Source organism: Carya illinoinensis, chromosome 2, assembly GCF_018687715.1.
Source record: "Carya illinoinensis cultivar Pawnee chromosome 2, C.illinoinensisPawnee_v1, whole genome shotgun sequence".
NCBI lineage: Eukaryota > Viridiplantae > Streptophyta > Magnoliopsida > Fagales > Juglandaceae > Carya > Carya illinoinensis.
In genome coordinates, this window is record NC_056753.1 from 21,975,303 (window position 1) to 22,000,876 (window position 25,574).

Consider the following 25,574-nt stretch of genomic DNA (forward strand, 5'->3'; position numbering starts at 1 on the left):
TTTTCTTCTAAAACCATCTTTATCTCATCTTTAAATCTAAACCAGGACCTACATTTTTTTTTCCCTATTTTACAGACTACATTTTATTTTTTTCTAGTTTACATCCTTAAATATTGAGAGCAGCAATTGGCAACGTAAATGTAATAGTTTGTACCACGAAACTAGGATGTATGGGACAATTTTTTACTGTCAAATATTCATTGAATGTAAAATCATCAAACCGAAAATAAATTGGATGTCTTTTCTAACGACTTGTTAATACAGAAAAGGGTACTGCTAAAGCAATTTTTTCTTTTTTTTGGTGTTTTTTTTTAAATATTTAAAAAAATACTAAATACTAAAAAATAAACACACACATACTTAAAAGAAAAAAAAAAAAACACTATTCCGTACATTTTATCGATACATTTTATCAAGTGGGAGTATTGTTTTCCTTATTTGTTACGCGGCCCTAAGTTCGGCCCGTTTGTTTTAGATCTGCTTGCTGAAATGGCAGCCGTAGGCCTGCAACGTGAAAAACTCGGTAGACTTTAAACTCTAAAGGGCACATAAAAGTCCATAGAAAAGGGAAAGTATTATTCGGCGAAATTTGAAACTCGCACCTGTACCAAATCGGAAAGCCAGGGGCAGGAACTTCCTCTCTGTTTCTCTCTCTGTGTGCGCACTTCTCACAGGGAAGGACTGCACGCTTCCTCGTCAACGTCCACGCTCTTCCCAAATCCTAGGGTTAGGGTTTACGTACTCAATTCGTCAAGCTGGATAGGCACCGGGGAGACCGCTACAACAGCGACAGCCACCACCAAGACTCCCACCCCTACCGTCACTCTAGAGGCCCGTCTCGCTTCTCCGATGCACCTCCAGACAACTTGAACCATCACAACCGCCGCAGCCCTACCAGCTTTCGCGGCGGAAATCTACGGCCCTTTGAGAGCCCCCCGCGCCACTCCCCCGGCGAAAGACCATTTAGGCCCATGGACGGCGTCGGGGGAGGAGGTTTCAGGCCACTGAGCGGCGCTGGTGGAGGTTTCGGTGCAAATAATCATCAAGCTCCGCTGCTTTCGGGTCAGAAGCGAGGGTTCCCTTTCTCTGACCGCGGAGGCTCGTCACCAGGTTCTCGATTCTTGTGTTTTAGTGTATCTTTATAACTCTTGCTTTGTATGTTGCTTCTGTTCCGTGCGCCTACGAGTGGTGCGTTACTTGTTTCTGGTTTAGATCATTACTTCCTACACGTTCTTGTTGTTTAATTGTTGAAGAATTGGTTTTTTTTTTTTCTGCCTAGTAGTGTTGATTATCTGCTCTTGCCGGTTCCTTGATGGATACGGGCCTCGCTAGATGCACATGACTATAACGATTGTTTGGACTCACGTATGTAGAGTAAGCTGGAGTGATTGCCCATTAGAGTTGTAAATATGGGCGGTTGGAGCCACTAAGTTCGAAGATTAGGGTTGGAGCCACTAGTGAGTTGTATCTACTTTGTACACCGGGTGTACTTGGATGGCTCCTTTTTGCTCAACAATACTTTTTTTTATTTTTCACAAGTAAGGTAGAATTTTATTCAACGAATGTAGGCAAAGTCCATGTGCACAGGAAGTATACAAAAGAAAACACCTAATTAAATTCTAAGAAGAGGAAAATGAAAACAGAAAATCATGAGCTGAAGCTCTATTAAGCACTATTGCAGAAAACCGTTGAAAGAAAGAAAATACAAAGAAATTCCAGATTTCCTCCATAGCGGGCTCCTTATTATTAAAGCTTCGCTCGTTCCTTTCCCACCAAATACACCACATGAGATACAAATGAATTATCTTCCACACAGCAGCCACTTGAGGAGAACTTTGAAACCCCATCCAGTACACAAGTAAATCTACTGCTTTCATAGGCGTTACCCAAACCAGCACAACTCTACTGAAAAGACCATCCCACAATGCCTTTGCCACCTCGCAGTGCAGAAGTAAATGATCCACAAATTCACCATGTTTCTTACACATGAAACATCACTCCATAACAACAAATTGACGCTTTCTCAAATTATCGATCATCAAAATGTTTCCAAGTGATGCTGTCCATTTAAAAAAAGTGACTTTGGAAGGCACATGAGACCTCCAAATACGCTTCTGAGTAAAAGGAGAACAATGCTAAATAGTCAACACCTTAAAATAAGACCATATTGAGAACCTTTTACTACCAGCATGCTTCCATATCATTCTGTCCCTCTCATTACCCCCAAACCCCAGGGAATATTAAGGGCTTATTTGGAAAAAAGTTTTCATTCCAAAATTCCCACCTTATCTCATCTCATCCCATCTCATCATATCTCCCTCCCAACATCACTTGAACATAAATACTTTCAAACTAATCATTACAACCTTTTCAATTACAACTTTTCCAAACTTTCAAACAAAAAATAAAAAACAATTCAATTGTTTCAAATCCTCAAACAAAAATAATATTAAAAAACTATATGCTAACAATATTTTAACTTTATAATATTTTTTTACTTAACTTTTTCTCTCTCCTTTCTCAAAACCCCGTAAAACATTAACTTAAACTATCTCATTACTATTCATAAACTATCTTGCTTCTATTCACAAAATTTTTATCTCATCTCACTCCCCAAGCTTGTCTTAAGAAGCTGAAAAAACCAGAAATCTCATCAAGTTTCCAATCCTGTGCAGCTCTGGTAAGACCAACATTCCACTGCTGAGTTTCATTAGAACGGACTAACAAATTAGAAACAGAAGCATTCCGATGGGCTGCCATACAAGAAATAGCCAGAAACACACCAAAAAGAGCCTGACCACCACACCAAACATCAAACTGAAAACAGATCCTTGAATCCTCACCAACAGAAAATTTAATATGTTTAACAAAATTCTCCCAACCCTTTCTAATAAATTTAGTACATTTGTCACCCTCTTTCAACCAAAGGGCCCTAGAATTTTGCCTCCAAGATATCTCTTCCATCAATAAAATCCTTTCAAGCTCGATCACCACATCTTTTTTCTCAACACTGCCTCCTCATTCGTAACCTCAACCTCAGTCTCCTCCCCATCCTCTAGAGCATGCAACTCCTCCAAAAGGTAATTTTTCTGATTATCAATATTCCCAAAACAATCAGCATTCCACTTCTTTAAATCATACTTCAGGGCCTTAAGTTTACCTGCAAGAATAAAACTAGGAGTTCCCATAAACTGATAAGAAGTCCACCAACTTCTAACCCTATCCACAAACATGTCAACTCCAAGCCACATATTTTCAAACTTAAAATACCGTCAAGCCCCATGTATACCTCCACAATCTAGTAGGGTAGGGAAGTGATTTGAACAAACACGAGGTAGTCTCTATTGACATAACTAAGGGAAATGAATCTCCCAAGAGATTTTAACAAACATGAGGTAGTCTCTATTGACATAACTAAGGGAAATGAATCTCCCAAGATGGAGGTATCTATCTAGTCTTGACAAGCCCCTACTGTTGGACCAAGTAAATGCTCCCCTACAAGGGGAAGCATTCAAAAGATCCAAATCAAAGATTAACTCCAAAAAATCCTCCATAGCAGATGACATACTAGTGTCTACTGAACGCTCATTAGGGAAGAGGATTAGGTTGAAATCCCCACACATACACCAAGGCAAATCCCACAAATAATACAAACCTGCCAATTCCTCCCACAAGAAACATCTATCCCTATCCAAATTTGGTCCATAAACTCCCGCAAAAGCCGACTTCCACCCATCTTCAATATTTTTAAAAGAACATGCTACAGTAAAATGCCCAATAGACTCCTCCATTAACTCCACCACTCTATTATCCCACATTAAAAGAACACCGTTTGAAGCTCCCGAAGAAGCCAAATTAGCCCAACCCAAACTATGGATAATACTTCTAACAATAAAACCCAGCTTCGTTTCTTGAAAAGAAACAATATAAATCTTGCAACTACGATGATGCTTGTTAACATCATTGATCTCTCTCACATTCCAAGAAAGAATCTTAGGCTACGTTTGTAGGTTGAGGTGATCTCAAATGATTTGTGGATAGTAGTGAAAAAGTAATGAATAGGAGTAAAAAAGTAGTGAATAGTGAATAATAGTGAGGTAGTCCGAGATGATTTTATATTACCTCACTAACCAAACACACCCTCAGGCTTCATGGGAAAAATGAGATGCCCTTCCTTTCAATTTGTCCCTCCCAACACTACCTTTCTTTGTATCCTAACTAATGGAACATTCTAATCTTTTTAACTCCCTTTCCTTCTTAGAAGCTGACTTCAAAGTCGAGGAATGACCATCTTCAATAGCACAAGAGCCTTAAATTGCTCTTCAAAACCAACACAAGATATCCCCACACAGGCTTGTACTTCTTCAACCTCTTTTAAAACCCATTCCGAGGCAGTTTTGGTTGAAGTATGAGGCGGGAGGGTACGAAGAGGAGTTAAGACTACCCACATCCTCATCAACTCATTCCCCCTCACATATCTCCAACTGTAAATTGGGCTCAACTGAATCCTCTCCATCTGAAACTTTCTGATGTAGTTTTCCAGAATCAGCCAAAACTGAGCTATCGACCATCTTGGTATGCAACAAATTTTCAATTGGAAAAATAGGCTTTAATGACAAAGTAACCGAGTCCAATAGGTGCACACAATTAGCTACAGGGGCCAAAGACCTGAACGGGTTAAACTCCCCCTCAACTTAGCACCTCCTTTTCAACATCTTCTATTTCACCCTCTACTTCTGGTGACAATAATATCTCTATCACACCACCAGAGTAGTCATTGGAGGCCGGCGAAATAGTCTGTGCCACTTCAAAGACCATCAGAGCAGGAACTGGTGCCGGCGTGCTTGAAGAGGAAGCTGAAATTGTAACTCCTGAGATTGAAACTTTTTTTAGCCTTCCATACCCGTTTCGGGCTTTTAACCAGGCCCGGTCCATTCACTATAGTTTTACCCTTCTGATCATTCTTCTTCTTACAATCCACACTTGATATCGGCCCACCACCCATTATACCCTTTTGCTTATCCACCAGCCCATTATTAAAACCATCAGAGCCCACAAGGCCCACACCCAACTCTACCCATTTCATCATAAAATTCACTTTAAGCTTTATATCCAATAACGCCTCCTGCATGGCCTTCAGTGAGGAATCATTCCCAATTCTTGACATGCCTTATTGGGAACCACACCATCACCCTTGAGAATATGAACCGTCTTTTGCATCGATTGCCCTCTCGAATGCAAAATCTTTCCACCAGACGCCCCACAAACATCCCTACTGCCCTCCATATTCGGTGGCGACTTCTTCAAAACCTCTACAAAGGTCCCCCTCTGTGCCTCAGCAACATGAGAAGATGATACAACCTTCTTAGGTACTCTGTAATTCAAAAACAGAGGAAGGAGAAATCGCCTGTCGCAACGATTCTTCAAACCTCCTCCACCCCTCGCTCTTTAAACCTTCTGGTACAGTGATGAAACAGTGCCTTTTATCTTGTCCATACTCCGACAGTGACAAAAATCGATCGAAACTATTGTGACATCTTTGAGCCACCAACACCTGATTCCCCTTCCTTCAAGTTTAAAAAACTCAGAGGAACCAATTGACACTCCAAAAGCTCCCACCGCAAATGCCAACCACTTCATAGTAGCAACATCAATAGAGATGAACTTAGTGACCCTTTGACTATTCTCAGTAATCCTCCATCACTGATCATTATCACGTTTAAACTCAAAATCTTCTGATCAATAAGAAGCTTCCGACATGAACCCGTCAAAAAAACCAGAACCAAAGACAACCCAACAAATTGAAAAGAAGAAAGGAATGTGAAGAGAATAAAAGATGAATAAAAATGAAAAAGAAAACAACAAAATAACAGTCATTAATGGATTATTTTCATTGAGAAGCGCTCGAAATAGGAGAGGAGTACAGGCATCGAGAGAGAATCAGGAGGGAAAAGTCAGGTCATCGAGAGAGATTTGCTCAACAATACTATTGTCTTATATAAAAAAGTACCGTGCTTTATAAAATTGTCTTGTGTAAATGGGCTTCGCTTGTTTCGTTCGTATGTCTTCTTATTCATTAAAAAAAGGAAGAACCATGCTTTAGTTATATGGTTAGTTATCAATGTGATGCCCATGTAAAGAGCTGGACTTGTGGGGTTTTTAAGCGTATCATAGCTATCTTACTTCACTGAATGGTCATGGGCAATTCACTTCATCTCATAACTTCTTTGTGAATCCAAGGGTCCAATGTTTGAAAAATTTCAAACATTCAGTGATATTGTCTACTGAAAGTGGTTGAATTCAGCTTTGAAAGTAGTTCCGGTTTCCTTTTCTCTATTCATCTCGCTGTGTTTCCTATATGCCTGCTTCAATGTATTTTCTTGTGTCTACTTTTTCAGAGCATTTTGATGGTGGCAGTTTTGCCAAGCTTTTTGTTGGATCTGTTCCAAGGACAGCCACTGAGGAAGATGTAAGTCAATTATTTCATATGTAACACTATGTCTTAATCTAATTTTGTCCCATTATTATTTTGTTCTAAGTTATCTTGTTAATATCATGTGTATTTGATGTCAGATTCGCCCTTTGTTTGAACTACATGGAAATGTTGTAGAGGTTGCTCTGATCAAAGATAAGAGAACAGGACTACAACAAGGTATGTGTGAATACCATTTCGAATAAATAATTGTTATCCATACCTATCTTATTTCAGGTCATCTGAGAGGCTGATGGGAGCAAGTGTAAGCTCATCTTCCGTCTCAGTTTATTTTGAAACAAGTTTCGGCCTTGTTGGTTTTGGTTGCAATCCTTTTTTCTGTCCGTCCTGTCAAACAAGAAGGTGGCAAGACGTGTAAACCTTCTAAAAACCAGTTTTTGTAAAGCAGTTGGGGGATATTGGAAGTGAAATAGATGCTGCTATTGTGTGGGCAATACCCAACAAATCATTTGTAATGGGAGTGTCTATTGCCATATCTGTAGCTTGTTTATGTCAGGGTGTTTAGAAGTGCAGCTATTGTACAGAGATTGACACGTAATCCTTGGATTATTGCTTTTGAATGGAACTAATAAGATTGTAATTTGAAGAGCGTGTGGTTTTTCGTATCTTGGTGAACCTGGGAGTTCGTATTTCAAATGTCTTGGAATGTCTTATATCAGTACTTTTCATATTGACTGGGTGAAGTTAGATTATCTCTGAGAGATGTATGGTAATTAGATTTAATGGACTGTGGGTTACAAGTGTGTTGCCCAAAAGCTAAATTTAAATTACAGATCTGTTGCACGTTGAAAGATGTTTTATTGGCGTGATTTTCTGTTTTTTCGTTGCTCTTTTGTTTATATTATTCAAGTTACTGGGTTCTATTGCTTTTTCTGCTTGAGAATGATGCGAAGTATGTAATCAGTACATGGTCCTAAGGTGTTTTTATCTCAGAGCTGATTATTTGGCTCTTTTCGTTGTTGAGCATGGGTTTGCATTTATGAGTGCAATATGTGGAGAATGCTGCCCATTTCATGTTTTACATGGCAGGTATGTGATGGAGTATGTTAGAAAGTTAGAAGAGAAGTGTACGTTTGGGTGTTTTTCTCTTCATAATAATTAGGATCTGCGGCATCTGCTATGTATTTACAGGACAACCTTTTTCGTTGATCAGCTTTGACTTATGGGCCATATTGTTAATTGTGTGGTTAAATTCATGGACCATTTCTTTGACGCTGCTGATTATACTTCTAGATTTTTGTGCGATTGTAATACCAAATCTTACTTATTTTGGTTTGAATTGTGTGTTTTCCTCAGTTTTTTCCCACTTATTTGTCTTTTGATTCTAGTTTGTACAACGGAGGGTTTAACAAATTAAGTTATGCATGGGTTTCTGTACATGGCAGATGTGCATACCGGTGATGCTGCATGTTCAAATCTGAGAAAAGTGTGCTTGGAGGTTCTTTATTATGTAATTAGAACCCGAGTTTCTGCTACGATTTTCTCATGAGATGGCCTTGTGGGGTTTCCTATTAGTTTTATTGTTTTGATGTGTTTTTCTTGTAGTTTGTACAACAAAGAATTTAGCAAATTAAGTTATGCATGGGTTTCTGTACAAAGCGATGTGTTTAGCAGTGGTGCTGTATGTTCAAATCTGGGGAAAAATGTGTTTGGTCATTCTTTTATTACATATAATTAGGCTCTGTGGTGCTGCTAGAATATTCTTATGAGATGGCATTTGGCCTAGATATTTCTTTATGAACGGTCCAGATTGTGTATTGAGTGGTTAACTCGGGCCCTCTGTTGGAGGAGGCTAATGCTTGTTAGTTTGCGTACTTCACTTCTACAGAAGTTATTTATATATGCTTCTTGTTTGTACAGCTGAGGATTTAAGTTATTAAGTGTTGCATGGACTTTTGTGTGGTGGGTTTCTTTCTTTTCTTTCTTTCTTGTATTTTATTTTTGTGGGGAGGGGGTTCCATTTTGAGATATGAGGGCAAATACTCCTTTTTCTTTTAGTTTTTGGAGGGGGGAGATTTTATTTGAGACCCGAGGGCAAACACAGTTTTTAGTTGCATGTGGGTTGAGTTTTCTCTATCATGTAATGGCCGAACTAATCTCTCAGAGCACTCTTATTTGAGAAGTGCAACTGTTGACAGAGTTTTCACTGTAAATTGGGTCTCAATGAGAGTCAATTAATATTCCCCGTAAGCTTAAAGCTTTTGGATATTCTTGTGTGGGATTTCATGCATTTTGTGTTTTGGTTGTGAAATGCAGGGCTGAAAACCAATGCCTTTGGTGCGGTTTCGGTCCAAAACCGAAACTGCACCGACACCTAAAATCTACATCTTTCTCGACCGAAACCGATCACAGGGAGGAAGGGAACCGGCTGGAGTTTGATCGGTCGGCATTGATCGGTTCTGCAGTTTGGGAATCAGTTTCCCCATTCACATTTCACAATCCATAAACCAAGGCTTTCCAAAAACAATCCAAAAAAAAAAAAAAAAATTAGAAGTAAAAATTTGATGTAACAAATCACAAATGACAAAATTAAAAATACATTATACAATCTATCATGATGTGGATTTGTGATGGTGCCGTTGAAAGTGGGGAGAGAGAGAGAAAGGGATCGAGTAGGAACCGAGGGAGATTTGTGAATCTATGATGGTGCCGTTGCGTCGTCGCTAGAAGGGTTGCTGGAGAGGTTGGCTGTCGCTGGAAGGGAGAGGTTGGCAATGGCAATGGGCATGGCTACGCCGCGAGAGAGAGAGAGAGAGAGAGAGAGAGAGAGAGAGAGAGAGAGAGAGAGAGAGAGATGGAAACTTGAAGACGATGAAGAGGTAGACAACGAAGACTTCAAGAGGATATATTTACCCTAAATCAAAACGGCACCGTTTGGTGGTGTCAATACGTATCTTTTTGACACATTGTGTCCCAAAAACGATGTCGTTTCATATAAGTATATTTGAAAACATATATAGATAAGTTGATGTCAGCCGGTTCAGCAGTTTTTCACTGGGTCGAACTGTGAACCGAATCAGCCGACATCGGTTTGGCTTAAATCCTATTGCTGGCCAATCAGTTCTCTGCCGGTTGCCAGCTCTGGCGGCCAGTCTAATTAGTTCCGGCCGGTTTCTTGGTTTTTTGTACAGCCCTAGTGAAATGTGGGGCTTATATATATGCATCATTGCGTGCAAGTAGTTTTCAGATTTGCAGATTTTCTTTGTGGAGGCTAAGTAGTGAAGGCCTTGGTCTTGGGGTATCACTCCCTTCAAGGTCCAAGGTTCAACGCCTCATAGGTGCAAACAATCATTTGGGGCCACACCCCCTGGTGAAAAGCTAGCAATTTAACAGTTCTGTGTAGGGAAACTTTCGAGGGTATGGTGCACGGGACCGGGGTTTATTTTGCAGGGGTGGGTCCGAAGGGCCCTACCTTGGAGAGGTTCCCTGACATCAAAAAAAAAAAAAAAAAAAACATTTTGGTTGATGTTATATTGTTCAAGCGAGACTATACGTTGTTAATTTGCACATTGAGCGCTGTAGTCTGATTGTCAGAATTCTTGGCATTGTGGATATATGTTGGGTCTACTAGGAGTTCTATTGGTGCATACTGCATAGGTGCCTATGCATAGTGGTAGAGCATTAGCCAATTTTTTCTGTGGCTGTGATAATGATAATTTTTTGTCTTTTTAGTTCTGTAATAGATACCTTGTGTTTGTATGTATTGTCCATTGAATATATATTTTAGACTTGATAAGGTAATGGTGTTGAAGGGGCATTATTGGCTTAACCAAGAGGTAAGCCAGTGATACAATCAGGATGTGGTTTTTGTTTAAGTTTCAGATTTAAAATTCCAACGGCTGACTTGGCTAATTTTTAAGTAATTTCTTGATGGGGAAATCTTCTAAAGATGTTTTCATCTGACATCCTTTTTAAAACGCTGGTGCTTGTGAAATGATTGTACTGTTGGGAGTGAGTTTTTGTGTTTGATTATGCAGTTACTGCATAATACAGTTACATACTGCCCATATGCTCCATGATTTTTTATTCTAAATGGTTGGTGAACTGAGACCCTTGTCCCTTGTCGTCATCATGTTACCGAATGGTTATTGACTTTTTTCAGTGAAACTTATCATATTGGAGGTGCCTTGTTTGATTCATTTTCTCTCTTACTGATGATAGCCATTTAAACTGTTTTTTCTTTTTTGTAAATGGATATGGGCTGTCCTTTTTTGTACTCTTTACACTTTGCCCATTGACCTAAAGAAATGGATGTGAGCACTCACACCTATGGGTTGAGTTCAGCGATAAAATTTTGTTGAGTTGTTGAAATTTTTTTTAGATGTTAGCAGGGTGGAGCTACAGAATGTGATTTGGTTTGAGTGCAAGTTGTTATGGGGAAAACTATTAGTAAATGGCAGTCTTCTCCCAGAGTACGCTTCTGTTATTATGGCTTGTGTGAATGTTGGGAATTGATAATCTTACACCCTGGTGTATCTGAAGCCCTATGTGTGTTGCTGATATACATGTATTGTTTTGATGGATATGAACGTATGTGATGTTACAGAGTTACAACCAGAGTATGATAGTTGAACTTTTTGGCTCGGAGGAACTTTTAATTTTGATCAAGTTCTTGAGTCTCGGTAAATCTATGCCGCTATGGAGACTGGAACCTTGTTTAATGTGTTTCTTATTTGTGCAACTAATTCCCCCTAGATCTCTTATTATGTATCTGTGTGGGCGAATCAACAATTTCACTAAGGCGACTATATAATTCAGATTGAAGTAATTTCTTTGTCGATGGCTTTTGTTGCAAGACTTGAGTCAAAACCTTGGAAACCCTTGTACATATCTTTAGAATTTACGAAGATGCTTAATGAGGCTTAATGCTGTGTAGCCATAGGCCCACAGTAATAGCATCTTGGAAACATGGATATCTGCTGGGCTTATTGCCAGGAGCCACTGCATTGCTTCTTTGCTTCACTGCTGTCTGCCATCAAAAGAAAGGAACCAAAGAAGAGTATTGGACATAATATATGCAATTGGGATGTGGTTTAATCCATTTTCTGCTTTTGTTTGGGACAAAGATAATATTTGGCATGTGTGGCCAATTTCTGTGGTTGCACATAAATCCTTACAATGAGTACTCTAATAGACTCTTATCGCTCTTCTGGTTTTCCAGATGTGTGCTCAAAGTAGACAATATTGGGCCTGTACTGTGGAGTTCAGATTTATGCTTAACTTTCAATAGTGTGTTGAGTTCTTAATATTTGACTTCCAGCTTGTAAGTTTTTATAATTATGTATTTTTGGGAAGTATCTGAATTATTATATTTTATTTTCTTAGTTTTTTGTGAACAACTAGTTGAATTTAAATTTAATATTTAGCTACCTCGTGATGGAAAGCCATGCTATGTGTAGCAAAGATTAATCTCAATTATTGGTACATTTGGTCTATTATGTCGTCATCAAACCACGTATTATGGTTTCTTCTGGTGACATTGTTTCCTCTACCAGAGGCTTATGCTTTAAAATTAAGGAATTGATATTATTGCTCTTTTCAGAGTGTGGATATTTATACTCAAATTTGTTGTATGTATTGTAATGGAACTAGGGTAAAAACTCTGCTTATGCAGGCTGTTGTTTTATAAAATATGCCACCTCAGAAGAAGCTGATAGGGCCATAAGAGCATTGCACAATCAACATACTCTTCCCGGGGTGAGTTTCATGCTGGAATTATTTTCAATCTTGTAGGCAAACTAATTTTATGCTAGATTCATGCACTCATGTTCTCCAGGGAGCGGGTCCTATACAAGTCAGATATGCTGATGGAGAACGAGAACGCCTTGGTAATTATCCATAAATTTGAGAATATATTGGTTTAGAAATTTTGTCATGATATTACATGTTTGCAATTCATTTGATAATATTACAAGCTATATAAAATAATACTGGACATTTATATGATGACTTGTAAGAAACCCAGTCTGTTATTTCTTTAATTTTTTTCTCTGAAGAAAAACTCAAAACAGTTGTTGGACAGGTTGTATTACGATGCCAGCATGTGGGGCATAACTTCCTTTGACTAGTCCTGTGTGTAAATTTATTCAGAGATGGTGTACTTCCTCTCATTCTTATTGCTTTTGCTTGTTGACTGAAGATTCTTTTGAGTGTAGAAAGGGTAGAACATAAAAGTGAAAAGTGAAATATTTTAGGAGTAGGTAATGATGGAAATAAAAGGAACATCATCTGGGCCATGGGTCAACAGTAACAAAGTATCAGTACACCAGTTGTTATTAAGGAGATTTTAGTTTTTAGAAATATTATTATTATTATTGTTGTTGTTATTATTACTGTTATATTTTCCCTTTTCTAGTTAGGTGGAGCTCTTGTATGCGCATCGGGGTTTCACCCTCTCTAGTTTTTTATAACATCTTATCTTACTTATAAAATGTAATTATTATTATTATTATTATTATTATTATGTTGTTGTTGTTGTTGTTATTACTATTATTTTGTCACTTATTTGTCTTAGAATGCGTTGGCTTAATGGTAGAATGGGCCAAATCTGGAAGAAGTTTAGAGAGGTCTTCAAATAGCATTTTAACAGTCATAGAAACAAGGTTTTCAACATGGATAGAACATCCACGTGCTCAGACCATTCTCATACATGTTCTTTTTTATTTATTTATTTATTATCAGGAAATAAGATAGTAATATTCTCATACATGTTAACATGCATCATATTTATTTCTTAGAAAGTTTCAACCACTAACCTAATTATTTTACATTAATTGAGGACCTCAACATTTCCCAACTAAATCCCATCATTTGGCATTTCCGTCGAGTTTGCATCTTTCGATTGAGGGTGTTTTCTTAAACAGGCAATATCATTATTATTATTCTGACTTCTCTAGGCATGTTATTTGTAAACCTTGTTGTGGAAACATTTTTGTTGAGCTACCTAGTAAAAATTACGTCAAATGGTCATTTGGGCCAGTACTGACATGAGATAGAAGGAACTTGGTCGAGCCACCTAGTAACTAATACCTCAAATGGTCAATTGTATCACCGCTTGCAATTTGGGCTGGTACTGAAACGCGATGATTTGATACCATTGATACCTCACAAACATTAAATATTGAAGTGCTAGTTTTCCTTCCTGGCCTTTCTTCCCAAACGTAATCCCTCCTGTTCATGGTCCTTTCTCTCCAATTTTTACCCCAAGACTGAAGTATAAACTAGATATAAGGGGAAAACTTTGTCCTTAACTTCTTTAATTTAAGCAAAATTTTGTCTGGAAACCATCAAAATCTTTCATTGCTGAAGTTGTTACTTTTAATGGTAGGTGCTGTTGAGTACAAATTGTTTGTCGGCTCGCTGAACAAACATGCTACGGAAAAGGAAGTTGAGGAAGTATGTTGATCAAATAGTTGAGCTGCCCTTTTCTAATATCAGTACTTTGTGTGCATAATTTATTTTTCAGTATGAAATTAGAAAAAAAAGAGAGAATTCTTTCTCAGTGTGACACGCACAAAAGAAAAGAAAAGAAAAAAAAAAAAAAAAACTCTTTTGCCTCCCAAGTCTTTTTTCCTAACGAGCACCATGTGTACTTGTTTTATCCTCTTTTTAAGTTAATGTAGTGCAAGTTAATGATTGATGTTTACCTTGTCAGATTTTTTCCAAGTATGGCAGAGTAGAAGATGTTTACCTCATGCGTGATAATATGAAGCAGAGTCGTGGTGTGTCCTCTCATCTTAGTTGCTCTTGTAGCAAAAAAAAAAGTATGATCAGAACTGTAGGATTTGCTGAAGGCTGTGCGACTTGCTTCTTTTGGCGATATTATAATTTCCCTTATTATTAACTTGGATATAAATTTGATTCAATTAGATAATTTTAAATGATTGTTAAAAGCATGTGCCAAACGTTTTAGTTTTTGATAGATTGTAGGAATTAGACTAAAAATCTGCAGGCATGATTGATAAGTGTGGTTGGTACCATTAGTCTATTTCATGTACTTTTGAAGAACAGATTATAGGTTATAGTCATTTGTGCTTGTCATTTATTTGTTAGTGATGTTTTTGTATTCATTTTTTTTTGATCTACTGTATTTTATTTTGAAGGATGTGGTTTTGTTAAATACTCTCACAGAGACATGGCAGTGGCAGCAATAAATGCTCTTAACGGAATCTATACAATGAGAGTTAGTCTTTTTTTCCCTTTTCTTGCAATATTTTTTTAAGGATTATATTCTTAAAGGGTGTTTATATACTATCTTTTGTCTGGTTTTTAGGGTTGTGATCAACCATTGACGGTCCGATTTGCTGATCCTAAGAGACCCAGGCCTGGAGATTCAAGGTTTTGACGTCTTAAAACATTGCCTCCAGTCTTCTATGTGCAATTATGATTTTTTTTTTCATTTTTTCCTTCCCCCGGGGCGGCATTGGTGGCTGTCAGTGATAAAGTTCAGCATCTGCTTAGAGTAACTCTTGAGTAATCCTCTTGTTGCAGTTTTTGACTTTTTTTCTCTCTTTTTTAGGGGTGTCCCTGCGTTTGGAGGTCCAGGTGTAGGTCCTCGTTTTCAGCCACCAGGGGCTAGGTATTAATTCCTTGTTGCTTCCTCTTTTCACGCTAGATTTAAGGGGACAAGCTTTCATTATTTTCTTGTATGTTATTGTATTTCTATTAGGAGTTTCTCATGTATATCATGTAGTTGGGTTATGCATTATGTGTTCTTCAATAAAATTTTCGATTACTTAGAAAACAAATTCTATTTTCATGCCCTTTGCAGAGCAGGAAAGAATTTTGGTGACCCTATGGGTGATAGAATTCCACCCAATGCTTGGCATCCAATCAGTCCACCTAATTTAAGGCCACCCTCCAATGCAGACATTCGCGGCTTTGGGGGCCAGTTGCTTCCTAGGTCTAGTGACATGGCAGTGCCTTTGAATCCGGTATGAAGAAATTTGAATATTCTGCTATGTATTAATCTGTACGTTTTTTAACTGAACTTATTTTTAATGATAACATGCTTGATTCAAAATATATATTTTTTTGATAAGTAAACGATTATATTGATATGATTAGGCATAGCCCAAGTACAAAAGATGGTATACAAAAGGTAACACCTATTTAGGAAGAGGAAATACTAGAAACTCATGAAAATTGCGGCCAGGAAAATCCACGGTTGTGGCCCATAGAAAAAGAGTGCTGACAAAAAATAATCTAAGTTCTTCCAATGAACGCTCCTTGTCTTCAAACATCCGTTCATTTCACTTTTTCCATAGGCACCACATGATACATATCGGAACCATTTTCCACACCTCTGAGATTTGTGGGAGACCTCGTAGATTGGTCCAACTGGCCATGAGCTCAATCACTATGGCAGGCATCACCCAAGCAAGATCTAACCTGTTGAACACATCATTCCATAACGTTCTAGCGACCTCACAATGCTGTCAAGATGATTCAATACCTCCTGAGTGAGGGTTTCCTTTCATTATATAGGCACAAGTGTGCAAGATACAAGGCTGAAATCAAGGCTAAATTACAGGAATTAAATCTATTTACAAGAAAGGAAACTATGACTATGTACAAAATCTGTCTAAGTATGGAAAGTCTGCTATCTAAATAAGGAAGTAAATATATACAACTCATAACAGAAAATAAGGCAAGTGGAGACGTATCATGCTGTCATTAATCTGTCTAAGTATGGAAAGTCTGCTATCTAAATAAGGAAGTAAATATATACAACTCATAACAGAAAATAAGGCAAGTGGAGACGTATCATGCTGTCATCCCCCCTCAAATTGATGCTGGTCGGTCAAGAAGCATCAATTTGCCCACAAGAAACTGATGACGGTGTCGTGTCATGGCCTTAGTAAATATATCAGCAATCTGGAGGTCAGTAGAAATATGAGGAAGAGAAATGATGTGAGTGTCCAATACTTCCCGAATGGAATGACAGTCCACCTCAATGTGTTTCGTGCGTTCATGAAAAACGGGATTGGCAGCAATTTGAATGGCACTAGTGTTGTCAGCGTGGAGAGGAGTAGGATCAGACTGAGCGCAACCAAGCTCAGCGAGGAGACCACGAAGCCAAAGAATCTCAGAGCAAGCAGCAGACATCGCACGGTATTCAGATTCAGTGGAAGATTTGGAAACACGATCCTGTTTCTTACTCTTCCAAGAGATCAAGGAGTCACCAAGAAACATGCACCAGCCTGTAACAGAGCGTCGCGTATCAGGACATCCCGCCCAATCAGCGTCACTGTAAGCCACAAGATTAAGAGAAGTCCCAGTAGGAAAGAACAGGCCACGGCTAGGAGAGCCGCGAAGATAGCGAATAATACGACGAACAGCAGCAAAATGTAGATGACGGGGAGCCTGCATGAACTGACTAACCTGCTGGACAGCAAATGAAATATCAGGCTGAGTAATAGTCAAATAGTTCAGGCTCCCCACTAATTGTCGATACAGAGTAGGATCAGAGAGGAGATCACCCTCGTCCCGACGATATTTCGTGTTTACTTCCAAAGGAGTATCCACAGAAGAAGTATCCTGGAGACCAGCCAAAGTAATCAGATCCTGAGTATATTTATGTTGATTCAAAAAAATGCCAGATAGATCAGTATGAACTTGCAACCCCAAGAAGTATGTAAGAGGACCAAGGTCCTTCATATGAAATGAGGCTTGAAGATGCTGCTGCAGTTGGGTGATCAAGACAGAATCCGTCCCAGTAATAACAATATCATCAACATAAACCAGAAGAAGAACAATTCCAATCGATGTTTTGCAGAAAAATAAAGAAGAGTCATATTGACTCTGCTTAAAGGAAAATTGAAGCAAAGTGGAGCGGAATTTATCAAACCATGCACGAGGAGCTTGTTTCAACCCATATAACGAGCGTTTCAACTTACAGACATCTGAGGGAGAAGAAGAGGACAAACCAGGTGGAATGGTCATGTATATCTCTTCTTTAAGGTCGCCATGAAGAAAGGCATTTTTGACATCCATTTGATGAAGAGACCAACCTTTAGAGGCAGCAACAGAAAGGACAGTTCGCACTGTAGTCATCTTAGCCACCGGAGCAAAAGTCTCCTCATAGTCCACTCCATACTCTTGCCTATTGCCAAGTGCAACCAAACGGGCCTTATATCGATCCAGAGTCCCATCGGAACGCAGCTTGATAGAATAAACCCATTTGCAACCAATAGGTTTCACCTGAGCAGGACAAGGGACAACATCCCATGTATGATTATCTTGAAGAGCTTGAAGTTCATCAGCCATCGCCCCACGCCAACAATCATGTTTAGCGGCCGCAGAATATCCGGACGGAATAGGAATGGAAGACAAAGTAGTATGAAGAGAGGTATGGGAGAAACCATACCGATCAGGCGGACGAGACACTCTGGTCGAACGACGAGGAACTGTGATAGTGTCCGGATCACCCGTAGAAGATGCAGTCGGAGCAGGCTCAAATGGCGGATCAGGCTCAGGAAGGGGCAAAGTAGGATGTCGTCTTTCATAGACAAGGCCAGGTTTGAAGCGAACAGAAGAAGAAGCCAAGCCATCAAAATTAGGCAAGACAGGCATCTCAGGCAAAGACTCAACATGAGAAGAAAAGAATGACTGATTTTCAAAGAAAACAACATGACGAGAAATGCGAAATCGGTTAGAGCATGGATCATAGCAAACATAACCTTTGTGCGAAGTACTATAACCCATAAAAGCACATTTGACCGATTGAGCAGATAGTTTATGACGCTCATGGGAAGGTAAATGAACAAAACAAACACAGCCAAAAGTATGCATATCAAGGTAGCTAGGATGCCGATGATAAAGACGAAAGTAAGGAGTTTCAAAATTCAGAACACTCGACGGCAATCTATTAATTAAATAAACAGCCGTAGACAAGGCTTCAACCCAGAATTTAGAAGGAACAAATGATTGAAGCAATAAAGTACGAACAACATCCAACAAATGTCGATTTTTACGTTCAGCGACACCATTCTGCTGAGGTGTATAAGGACAAGAACGTTGAGAAACAATGCCACGTTGTTGAAGAAAATCATGAAACTCACTAGACATATATTCACCACCTGAATCAGTCCTTAGAATTTTAATGTGAGAAGAAAATTGAGTCTCAACATAAGCAGTGAATTGTTAGAAAACAGAGAAGACCTCAGATTTAGAACGAAGAAAATAAATCCAGGTATACTTCGTATAATCATCAATGAAAGTAACAAAGTATTTATAATTGGCATGCGATATAACAGGAGAAATGCCCCACACATCACTATGAATCAAATCGAAACAATGTTCAGCATGACTACCATGAGAAGGAAAAGAAAGAGACTTACTTTTACCTAATTTGCATGTGGAGCAATCAAAAGAAAGATGAGAAGAAAAATTATCTTTATTGCCCAACAAACCAGAATTTATTACATGAGATAAAAAAACGGAATTAGGATGACCCAACCGTTTGTGCCATACTTCATACTTATTGTTCACAGTGTGACAAGCAAACGAAATAACAGTAGGAAGAGAAAAATGTAGAGGAAATAAACGTCCAACTTTAGGCCCCTTCGCGAGTATCTGGCCCGACACCTGATCCTGCACAAGACAACCATCACGAGAAAAACGAACATCACAGTTGTTATCAACCAATTGTCCAACAGATATAAGACTAGTAGAGAGCTGAGGTGATACAAAAACATCCTGAATAGTAGAATCAACATCCCCAATAGCATGAATAGGTAACTGACTACCATTAGCAATCTGAATGTGTGATGAGCCATTATAAGGCCGAACATTGCTAAGAGTATCAGAAGAGCTAGTCATGTGATTAGATGCACCCGAATCAACAAGCCATGTAAGGGAACCGTTACCTTGCAGCCCTAAGGCTGAAAATGCTGAAATAATCATTTGCTGAACCATCTCTGTAGTAAGAGTAGAAGAATCTCCTGTAGTAGCAGAAGAAGAGGAACCCACAGTAGCCTGATAAGCATTAGCCTGACGATTCTGGGGACGAGTAGGACAATCTTTAATAATATGGCCCGGCTTCTTACAGTAGTTGCAAGATTTTCTGGCACAGTGGGCAGCAATATGTCCGTATTCCTTGCAGCTGAAGCATTGAACGTTCCGCATGTCCCGTCCCTTGCCTTTCCCGTGAGCAGCGTAAGCCACAGCATTGGGTATCATTTTGTCATGCTGATAAGTGGCCTGGGTGGCAAGACGCTGCTCCTCACGAAGTAACTCCCCAAAACAAACATCCAAAGAGGGTACAGGATCACGGTTCATCAAATTGGAGCGAGTGACCTCAAATTCAGGTCGTAACTTCATTAAAAACTGATCACGCTTACTTTGTTCATGAACGGCCTGCACAACAGAGAGAGAAGCTTCCGGAACCTTGGCATAAATCATGTCAGTAAACTCTCCCCACAGAGTATTAAAACCAGAAAAATAATCTTGAATAGAGAGATCGCCCTGAGTGTAACTGGCAATCTCATATTCTAATTGAAAACGCCGGGCAGTATTGTCCTGATTATATACTTTCCGTAAGTATTCCCACATAGATTGAGCAGTCTTATAAGGCTTTAGATTGAGAACAATAAGGGGATCAACAGAGCCTAAAATCCATGTCATCACCCTAGCATCTTTAATTGTCCATTGAGCCAACTTAGGAGGCTCAGTAGGAGCGGGATCACTACCATCAATATGACCCCATAAATCTTTCCCCAAAACAAATAAGCGAAATTGAAATTCCCAAGCAGAATAATTTTTACCCGTAAATTTCACAGTAAAAGAATCTGAAGACATGATGCTCATAAAATGGAAACCAGCCAAGAATAATACTGCTGCACGTATCTACTAAGCACCAAAAAAATTAAACTCACAGAAATGCCAAGAAGCTCCTGCACGTAAACTGCCGAAAGCTACACAGAGACTGCCGAGAAGCCCAAATCTGTCACAGAAACTGCCGACAGCTACAAAACTCCAAGAAATAGCACAGCCCAGCAACAACGACAGCAAGAAACCAGCACAGACAGTGCCGACGGGATGAAAACTGACACCCACCACCAAGAAAAAAATAATAGCAGCCCAGCCACAAGCAAACAACTCACCGACAGAGTCAACACTAGCCTCCAACCAGAAAAAAAATTATCCCACGAGAATGAACTAGAAATATTCCTTAAGGCCTGGCTCTTGATACCATGTCAAGATGATTCAATACCTCCTGAGTGAGGGTTTCCTTTCATTATATAGGCACAAGTGTGCAAGATACAAGGCTGAAATCAAGGCTAAATTACAGGAATTAAATCTATTTACAAGAAAGGAAACTATGACTATGTACAAAATCTGTCTAAGTATGGAAAGTCTGCTATCTAAATAAGGAAGTAAATATATACAACTCATAACAGAAAATAAGGCAAGTGGAGACGTATCATGCTGTCATTAATCTGTCTAAGTATGGAAAGTCTGCTATCTAAATAAGGAAGTAAATATATACAACTCATAACAGAAAATAAGGCAAGTGGAGACGTATCATGCTGTCAAATGCAACAAGTGATCCACAGTGTTCACCAATTTTCCTACACATGCAACCCTCTACTATGATCACCCTTCGTTTCCATTAAGTTGTCCAAAGTCAAGATCTTACCCAATGTTGCTGCCCATACAAAAATGCCGCTTTGGGAGGCGCCTTATTTTGCCAAATCCTTCTCTATGGGAACTCAGTGTTCTGTGGTTGTGTGAGGGTCTTATAAAAAGAGTGAGCTGAGAATATACCTCTATTGGTGGGTATCCACCATATCGTGTCAGTGCCTTGTGTTCTTGGTAACATGGTGTATAGAAGACCAAACAACTTTTCAATGCTGCCAACTTCCCAATCTTGGGCCACCCTGGTGAAATTCACGTTCCATTGGACTAGGTCCCCAGAGCACTCCATACAATCAGGCCACTGATGCATCTTCTCATGTGCAATTCTAAATATTGAAGGGAAAGAATCCTTTAGAGCGTGATCTCTACGCCACCAGTCAGTCCAAATTTTATTCTAGACCCATTACCCAACACCAGGTGAGTGTGCCTAACAAAAATCCCCCCATCTCTAATGTGTTTCCAAATTCCTACTCCATAAGCCCCATGAACTTCTCTAGTGCACCACCCCCCTAACATACCTCCATATATAAGTTCAATCACCGACTTACCTCCATATTTAAGGCCCCCAGTACCATGTTGTATCTCCACATCCACTTCCCAAGCAAGGCTTGATTGAAAATTTTCGACTTTCTAATATCCAACCCACTGGAGGAGACTGGAGAGCATACCTGATCCCACTTGACTAGATGAAACTTAAATTCATCTCCTAACCCACCCCACAGAAAATCACGATAAAGTTTCTCGATGTGTTTTAAGCGCACTTGCTGGGATTGGGAATATAGATAAAAAGTATGTTGGCTAGAGTGATCTTGCCACCTTTTGAAAGATACAATCTTTTCTGACCTGCCAATCTGTGTTCAATCTTCTCAATCATTGTATCCCAAATCGATATAGACGTTGTAGCTGCCCAAGGGAAGACCAAGGTAATTCATGGGAAGAGAGGAAACCTTACATCCAAGGGTATTAGCCAACTGCCGGATATTGCGAACATTACCCATTGGCACCAACTCTAATTTATGATTGTGTTTTCATGTTGTGTTTTGCAAGATTCTCATGGTGTTTAATTGTTTTGTATTAATTTTTATGGTTCAAACTTATTTTCCTTGCATATCTGGAAAAAATTCCAGGCTGGTCTTTTGAGTGGGATTGATGGCGTTGCTGATGGTTCCCATTTGGGACAGGCAGTTACATCGCAACAGGTAAAATGTAGATTGATTCCTGATTTCTTCAATTTGTACCTAGTACTTCCGAAGCAAGTTAGTAATTTTGTTCCAAGTTCTTTTCAGAGTTTTAACCAGTCAATGCCACAACTTCAACCTGTCAGCCAGCAAATATCACCATTCCAGAAACCCGTTCAGTCACCTCAGCACTTGCCACCTTCCATTCAATATCACCCTCAAACTCCAGCATCCTACGCACAAATGCAGATGCCCCGTGCATCACTACAGCAGCTTGGTCAGCCACAGCTTCCTCATTCTGCTGGTCAAACACCCTTTAGTCAAGCACTACCATCTCAACAGTTGCTTGGTTTGGGTGGACAGCTGTCTGTTTCTCAACCTCAGGTTCACCAGACTGCCTCATCTGCTGGAGTCCTACCAACCCCTCTGGATATTAACCTAAAACCTCATTCTGTATCTATCGTTCCCAACCAACTGCGGCCTCCTGCTTCTATGTCACAGCAACTGCTCCCACCTCTTCAGCAGCCGCCTTCTCAATTAGCTCAGATGCTGTCACAACAGACACAAACTCTGCAGGCAAGCTTTCAGTCGTCTCAGCAAGCATTCTCCCAACTGCAACAACAGTTGCAGCTGATGCAGCCATCAAATCAAGGTTTAACGTCACAGCAGAGTTCTCAGGCAATTAAACCACAGGTATTCTGGATTCGAGGGTGTGCATTGGTTATGATGCTGGAATATCTGTTGTTTTTGACAATTATAACATATGCTGTCATGATGTTAAGAGTTGGAGCTACCATTTGATGATCTCACCTAAGTACTTCTTAAACCTTAACCTGATTGCCCTAAATAACTTGTTATATATATGAAAACTTGGGATGTGAAAGATGGTATTTATTCATATTTCCAGTGATGGGATGTATTCTGAGAATGTGACCACATTAGTGGATCTGGGTCCTTGACTTGTCTGTCAACTCATAAACATCCAACTATCTGCTTCTGAAGTCAGGATACATTTTTTTATCATTTTTGGCAGTTTTGAACTGTTTCTGTAGAAATTTATTTTTGCAATGTTCCTTCGGTTTATTTTTTATATCAAACTTCTAAAGATTATATGCTGAGAATGTCATTTGTTGCTGCAGACTCAATGGGCTGGGGTTGTACCACAGATAGTTGCCAGTACCCTTGCTACTACTGCACCAGCTACTGATGTGCCTTCATCCAAATCTGCTGCTCCTGCTGTACCTTTACTTACCCAGGCTGTGGCTCCTGTAAAATGCAACTGGACAGAGCACACCTCTCCTGATGGATACAAGTACTATCATAATGGTGTAACTGGCGAAAGCCGGGTGAGAATTTTATCAGACTTGCCTTATTGTTGGGATTTGTCTACAATTTATCTAAGGTTGGCTTAAATTGACCTGTAGTGGGAGAAACCTGAAGAGTTGGCATTATTAGAACAGAAGCATCATCAAAAACCACAAGTTCAGCAGCCTCAATCCCAGTCTATCCCTCACGTTCCATCTGCCCAGCAAGTTCGACAAACGCAGCAGTTGCAGATGCAAGCTCAGCTTCAAACACAGCTCCACCAGCAGCAGCAGCAGCAGCAGCAGTTACAGCAGCCTACTCTGTCATCATTGGTCAGTTTCTCTAACCTAGCTACTTCTATGTTATTAGTTAGGTTTTTGCTAATTGAATAATTTGGAATTCCAGTACCAGGCTTCTGGAGTTACGGGTCACCAAAATGTTCAGGTAAGTTTCATGGTTGCGAAAGACTACTCCCTGTCAAATGCCTCATGTGGGTCCTGGACTTTGCAAAGAGCTTATACTGAAAATGATTGTTTTGGCTTCTTGCACTATTTTTTGAATAGAGTTTGTACGGCTTTTAGTTTATACTTTAATCATTTGTTTCGGGACATAGGTCAGCAATGTATATAAAGTTCTTGATTTGATAGACTAATTATGCATTCAAGTAGGTTTGTGTATATGGTTATGTATGGTTGGTCATGTACTTTGCAATCTTTTGACTTTACAGGATCCTGGTTATACACAATTACAGGTTGTAGCTGGTTCAGTGAGTGACCCTACACGCTTCCAACAGGTATCAAGTTGATGCCTTGATGTGCTCGGATTTCTCTCCATGGCCTTATTCTAATTGTCTGCATCTGCTGTAGGGCCTCCAGGCTTCTCAGGAGTGGATGTGGAAGAATAAGCCAGCAGGTTCTAATTATTTCCGTTAATGACTGATATTATTACTTTGCTCATCAAAATGAAGAAGTCTAACCCCTAGGGGTTGGCTCAAGCGGTAAAGGTCTTGGTCTTGGTAGTATGCTCCCTCCAAGGTCTAAGATTTGAATCCTCTTGGGTGCAAACAATCTCTAGCGGCCATTGGACCTGGGGGGGGGGGTAAGATTTGAATCCTCTTGGGTGCAAACAATCTCTAGCGGCCATTGGACCTGGGGGGGGGGGGGGGGGGGGTTTCTCTTAAATTACCCTAGGTGCACTTGTGGGAAACTCCTTCCAGGGCTAGTGCACCCTTGGGATTAATCGGGGTGCTGTTCTTGGACATCTGGTGCCAGTAAATAAAATGTCTGATGGGAAAATTTTGAAGCCATGCACCTTGGGTAATTCAAGGGAAGTTCCCCAAGTTTGATGGCCCCTAGAAATTGTTGCATCCAAGAGGATTCCAACCTTAGATTTGGAGGGAGCATATCACCAAGACTGAGGCATTTACACTTTTTTTTTGGAGGAGGGGGGGGGGGGGGTGTTATGTTCTTTAGGATGATCTATGGTTAGTTTTATTTTGTTAGGCGAATTTTACCCTTTATATTCTTTACTTCTGAACAGACTACATTATCTCATATGCACTGTACGTCCTATGCTTTATTGCTTTTCATGCCGTCAACTGACATACTCGGAAATTTTCATCTTCAGGAACTTGAAGTGGCTGAGCAGAAAGTAGAAGTAAAGATGGCACATGGGCATGTGGACTATACTGAGCTAAAGAATCTGTGAAACTCGCTCAAAGGTTAAGGCATGCAACGTTTTCCAAGCTAAAATGTTAAATGGATTGTTTAATGCTATTTGAGCCATCAGTTTTCTATCCTTTGTTGTGAGGTTTTACTGTCTCACAGGAAGTAGCTCAGTGAATTAGAAGCATGTGCGCCATTAGTCAATGGGAGCAATGACTCGCCTTGACCGAGTATTATAATGTTATTTTTGTGTAACATAATTCATCGCCATTATCAGCTTTCGATTTTGCATCA

At 39.6% G+C, this 25,574-nt stretch overlaps 2 protein-coding genes across 7 annotated transcripts; one reads left to right on the forward strand and one right to left on the reverse strand.

The window, feature by feature from the left end:
* The first annotated feature begins 532 nt into the window (after positions 1–532).
* On the forward strand, positions 533–25,574 carry LOC122300349 (flowering time control protein FCA-like). 6 transcript variants are annotated; one of them, XM_043110926.1, is made up of 19 exons: positions 533–1,110; positions 6,399–6,469; positions 6,574–6,652; positions 12,108–12,190; positions 12,270–12,321; positions 13,821–13,888; positions 14,148–14,214; positions 14,596–14,675; positions 14,766–14,830; positions 15,012–15,071; positions 15,264–15,426; positions 22,261–22,332; positions 22,420–23,004; positions 23,451–23,657; positions 23,736–23,948; positions 24,022–24,060; positions 24,344–24,409; positions 24,492–24,528; positions 25,243–25,574. In XM_043110926.1, exons 1-19 carry the CDS (start codon positions 972–974, stop codon positions 25,248–25,250), a joined length of 2,154 nt encoding a protein of 717 aa, XP_042966860.1. In that variant the 5' UTR covers positions 533–971; the 3' UTR covers positions 25,251–25,574. The 6 variants fall into 6 exon arrangements, with proteins under 6 accessions (XP_042966860.1, XP_042966861.1, XP_042966863.1 ...); XM_043110927.1 differs by having other exon boundaries at positions 24,368–24,409; positions 24,483–24,528; XM_043110929.1 differs by having other exon boundaries at positions 24,368–24,409.
* On the reverse strand, positions 18,873–20,589 carry LOC122300350. The gene is made up of 2 exons (XM_043110932.1): positions 19,363–20,589; positions 18,873–19,087 (listed from the first exon to the last, which is right to left on the reverse strand). Exons 1-2 carry the CDS (start codon positions 20,300–20,302, stop codon positions 19,050–19,052), a joined length of 978 nt encoding a protein of 325 aa, XP_042966866.1. The 5' UTR covers positions 20,303–20,589; the 3' UTR covers positions 18,873–19,049.

What these genes read in the sequence shown, in the direction of transcription:
- LOC122300349 (XM_043110925.1), top strand. Translation starts at nt 972, where the DNA reads ATGGACGGCGTCGGGGGAGGAGGTTTCAGGCCACTGAGCGGCGCTGGT. An exon ending in CCCAGGCCTGGAGATTCAAG is followed by an intron (nt 14,831 to 15,011) that starts GTTTTGACGTCT and finishes TCTCTTTTTTAG; the next exon opens with GGGTGTCCCTGCGTTTGGAG. An exon ending in GTGTAACTGGCGAAAGCCGG is followed by an intron (nt 23,658 to 23,735) that starts GTGAGAATTTTA and finishes ATTGACCTGTAG; the next exon opens with TGGGAGAAACCTGAAGAGTT.
- LOC122300350 (XM_043110932.1), bottom strand. Translation starts at nt 20,302, where the DNA reads ATGAGCATCATGTCTTCAGATTCTTTTACTGTGAAATTTACGGGTAAA. An exon ending in TTCAGCCTTAGGGCTGCAAG is followed by an intron (nt 19,088 to 19,362) that starts GTAACGGTTCCC and finishes TGTCTTGTGCAG; the next exon opens with GATCAGGTGTCGGGCCAGAT.